At 38.4% G+C, this 3571-nt stretch overlaps 1 protein-coding gene across 1 annotated transcript; it reads right to left on the bottom strand.

Moving 5' to 3' along the window:
* Positions 1-1663: 1663 nt before the first annotated feature.
* LOC139189616 (uncharacterized) lies at positions 1664-2805 on the bottom strand. The gene is made up of 4 exons (XM_070808645.1): positions 2487-2805; positions 2151-2299; positions 1959-2039; positions 1664-1885 (listed from the first exon to the last, which is right to left on the bottom strand). The coding sequence occupies exons 1-4, from the start codon at positions 2663-2665 to the stop codon at positions 1824-1826; spliced, it is 471 nt and encodes a 156-aa protein (XP_070664746.1). The 5' UTR covers positions 2666-2805; the 3' UTR covers positions 1664-1823.
* Between the last annotated feature and the right edge of the window lie 766 nt (positions 2806-3571).

Below are 3571 nucleotides of genomic sequence, written 5' to 3'. Positions count from 1 at the left end.
TTGGGATTCTTCTGCAACTGGCTGTTTGAATTTATTTGGGATTCTTCTGCAGTCGGGAAAAAAGAATAAAGGAAAGAAAGGGAGGGAGTTTGGGGGTGTGACGGAGAGATCTGGGGAACAATTATTTGGGATTCTTCTGTAGTCGGGGAAGAAGAAGAAGGGAGAGATAGAGAGAGGTAGTTTTGGGGAGGGGGTGCGGAGAGATCTAGGAACAAAAATATGATTTCACTTTTTTTTTAATTTGTTTTTTAATTTTGATTCCTCATATCCGGTATAATACTAAACATAGTATAAATAATACGATCATTAGTCTGATACTACACCAAACAGTCGACTAATTTAGTCAGTACTATCCAGTGACTATTTATCCTATCCGACAGAAATAGTCAGTATAGTCTGAGCTGCCAAACGAGGCCAAATTGTATTAATGCAACACTAAAGTTCTCATGTTCTATGAACATCTCAAACAATTCCACATAAAATGTGTAAATATACTGCTATACATATGGAAAGCGATTACACGAAATCAAACATCCTTGACTTGAACATAGAGTAAAACCACAATAGCTCATAGCTTTCACATTTATCTGAAAATAAAATTTGTTAGAACAGATTACATAAACTACTCACTTCGATAATCCAAACTTTGGAAAAACAACCATGCTAATACAAACTCTACATGTAAAACCCTAACACTATCTTTCTCTATCTTTCACCCTCTTTTTTCCTTTCTATTGTATGGATCTTATTAAGCATGCATTGCATGCTGCCTCAAGTACTAAAAACAAGGAGCTTAGCCCATTTCCAACCGAAAGAAGGCCAGAAGGCTCCCTTTAGCCTTATAGCCCTCCAAGAAATTATATTTTAATGAACAGTGCCATGCCAGATTTTATATCATCTCCAACCGAGGGGACCAAAGGGCTATAGGCAAAACATAGTCATTTGATAAAAAATCATCTCCAACCGAGGGGGCCAAAGGGCCATAGGCCAAACATAATTTATTATTTTAATTGAATTAATATGGTTACTTAATTAAACTACCATATTAAAATAAGGTTTTCGGACATATTTTGAGTGTCACTTGTCACCAAATGAATAAGCCTCCGGATTTCTTATCATTCTATAATCTCAATAATCTTTTTGATAGGATTTCGAGTGACACATATCGCTAACGTGAGTAACTCTCCAGATTTCTTGTCGAGATGTAATCTCAATAATTTCCCAGATAGGATTTTAAGTGACACGTGTCATTAACGTGAGTAACTCTCTAGATTTCTTGTCGAGATGTAATCTTAATAATTTTTCGGATAGGATTTCGAGTGACACGTGATGTGAGTAACTCTTCAGATTTCTTGTCGAGATGTAATCTCAATAAATTTTCGGATAAGATTTCGAGTGACACGTGTCGCTAAAGTGAGCTAGGGCTGGGTTCGGTTCTTTTCGGTTCGGTTTTTTGCCAAAACCGAAACCAAACCGAAATTTCGGTTCGGTTTTTTCGGTTCGGTTTCGGTTTTTTTTCGGTTTTTTTTTTTCTCAGTAAAATAGATCTAAAACGAGGCAATATTGCATCACCGAATACTACAATTTATACATTTTGAAATCACACCACCTGTCAACCACCCACAGAAAAGGATTCTATGTTTTTAGTTGATTAACCATCATAGGCAGCAAATTCATTGTATATGATGATGGAAAAGAAACAAAAACCCATAAACATCACTCCTTTTCTTGTTCTTTTTGCTTTTCTGAGCCAAGAGATAAACATGAGATATTGAAACATCAATACTCAAACCAGAAGCCTTCAAACATGAGATATTGAAACATCAGGAAACTCGTCTTTTAGAAGAGAAAGAAAAATAGGCAGCAGCTGCTCTATAGTTGCATCCTGCAGTGAGAGGGAGAAAAATTAGCTTCGAAGTAAGAATTTGAATTAAATAACAGCCCCAAAATTTTCTTGCCTTTCCTAAAACTTGTGCCATTCCCAGTATTACTGAAGCCAATGCAGAACGAACGTGCTGGGAAGAATCTGTCGACAATTCCTATGGCAGGCAAACATAGTAAGTAAAAGCATAACAGTATTTAGAACTGCCTAAAAACTACAACAAACTTCTTAGGGAAAGTATAACCATAGGTTAAGTGAGATGTGCAACCTTTACGAAAGGAAGGATCTGCTGAATGGCAAGTTCGGGTAGGGCTGGGTTCGGTTCTTTTCCCACTTAAATTTTCACAAGCCATTTCATTATTTTGTCCCTCCCTCACCTCCAAAATGATCTTCCTCTCCGCTTCCACTTTAAATTTACTACCAGATGGATTAAACTAGTTATTCACAATCTCAGACACAACAAACAACAAGTAATCTGCAGCAACTCAAAACAAATTGCAAAACCATGAAATTTAGAAGCTACAGATCAAATTCATCAGAAGTTCAAAACCAACGAAATTGAAAAAAAAAATCTGCAAAACGCATCATGGGGTGAGAGACTAACCTTGCAAAGGAGGGGATTTGTGGGTCGACACTTGAGCCTTGAACCGGCGAGAGAAAGTCGACGGCGAGTGAGAGGGATAAGAGAAAGATCGCTGAGAGACGGCGACGAGGATGGGTGCTAGAGACGGCGACGGCGAGTGAGAGGAAGGGTTGCTGCAGGGTCTGCACGCTCGCAGCCATGGGGATCGGTGCTGGAGCTTGAGGGAGGACTGAGAGAGAAGAGGGGACGAGAGAGAGAAGAGGGAGAAATTGGAGGCATGGAGGAAGTACTGTCTGGAGGTGTGGCTGCGCAGAGAGAGATGAGGGAAGTGACAAATAGAAAAAGTGTGGCTGCTAGGGTTTTATTGATTTGATTATAAAAAATTTTTAAAAAAAAAATCCCAAAATCCGAGGGGCGTGAAGAGGGTTCGAACTCATGCCCTCCACCAACTTGGAAAGTTTCACTAACCAACTTCACAACAAGTTCTGTTTTGTTATAATTGTATGACTAAACTATTTATAAACATTGAAAAAAATAATTAAATATATATATCGGTTCGGTTCGGTTTTCGAACCTCAAAAACCGAAACCGAACTGAACAGATTCGGTTCGGTTCGGTTTGAGAGTTTCGGTTCGGTTTTTTTTTCGGTTCGGTTTTTTTCGGCTTCGGTCCGGTTTGGTTTTCGGTTTTCGGTTTTTTGAACCCACCCCTAAAGTGAGCAACTCTTCAGATTTCTTGTCGAAATGTAATCTCAATAATTTTTCGGATAGGATTTCGAGTGCCACATGTCAAGATGTAATTGGTTGTGCAAATTTTAGATAGGATTCTTATCTATGTGGCACTTATTATTTTCAACTTCCAATGTTAATACATAGGCTGGATATTGGGGTATAATTCACACACTTTCATCTTTGCCTTTTCCAGTATCTCTTTCAATTCAAGTTTGAATGAATTCTAACTTTGGATCCTCTTTGCATTCCAACTAGAGGTCCTCATCCAATTCTGAATTGGAAGATAAATGGATGCAGATGATACGAGAAGATGAAAAGTCCGATGAAGAAGATGAAGCATGGCACAACACAACATATATAGCAGCAATGGTGGGG

This window comes from Malus domestica, chromosome 11 (genome assembly GCF_042453785.1).
Source record: "Malus domestica chromosome 11, GDT2T_hap1".
Taxonomy (NCBI): Eukaryota; Viridiplantae; Streptophyta; class Magnoliopsida; order Rosales; family Rosaceae; genus Malus; species Malus domestica.
The sequence above is the reverse complement of the archived record's forward strand: the minus strand, read 5'-3'. Positions and strand labels throughout refer to the sequence as shown.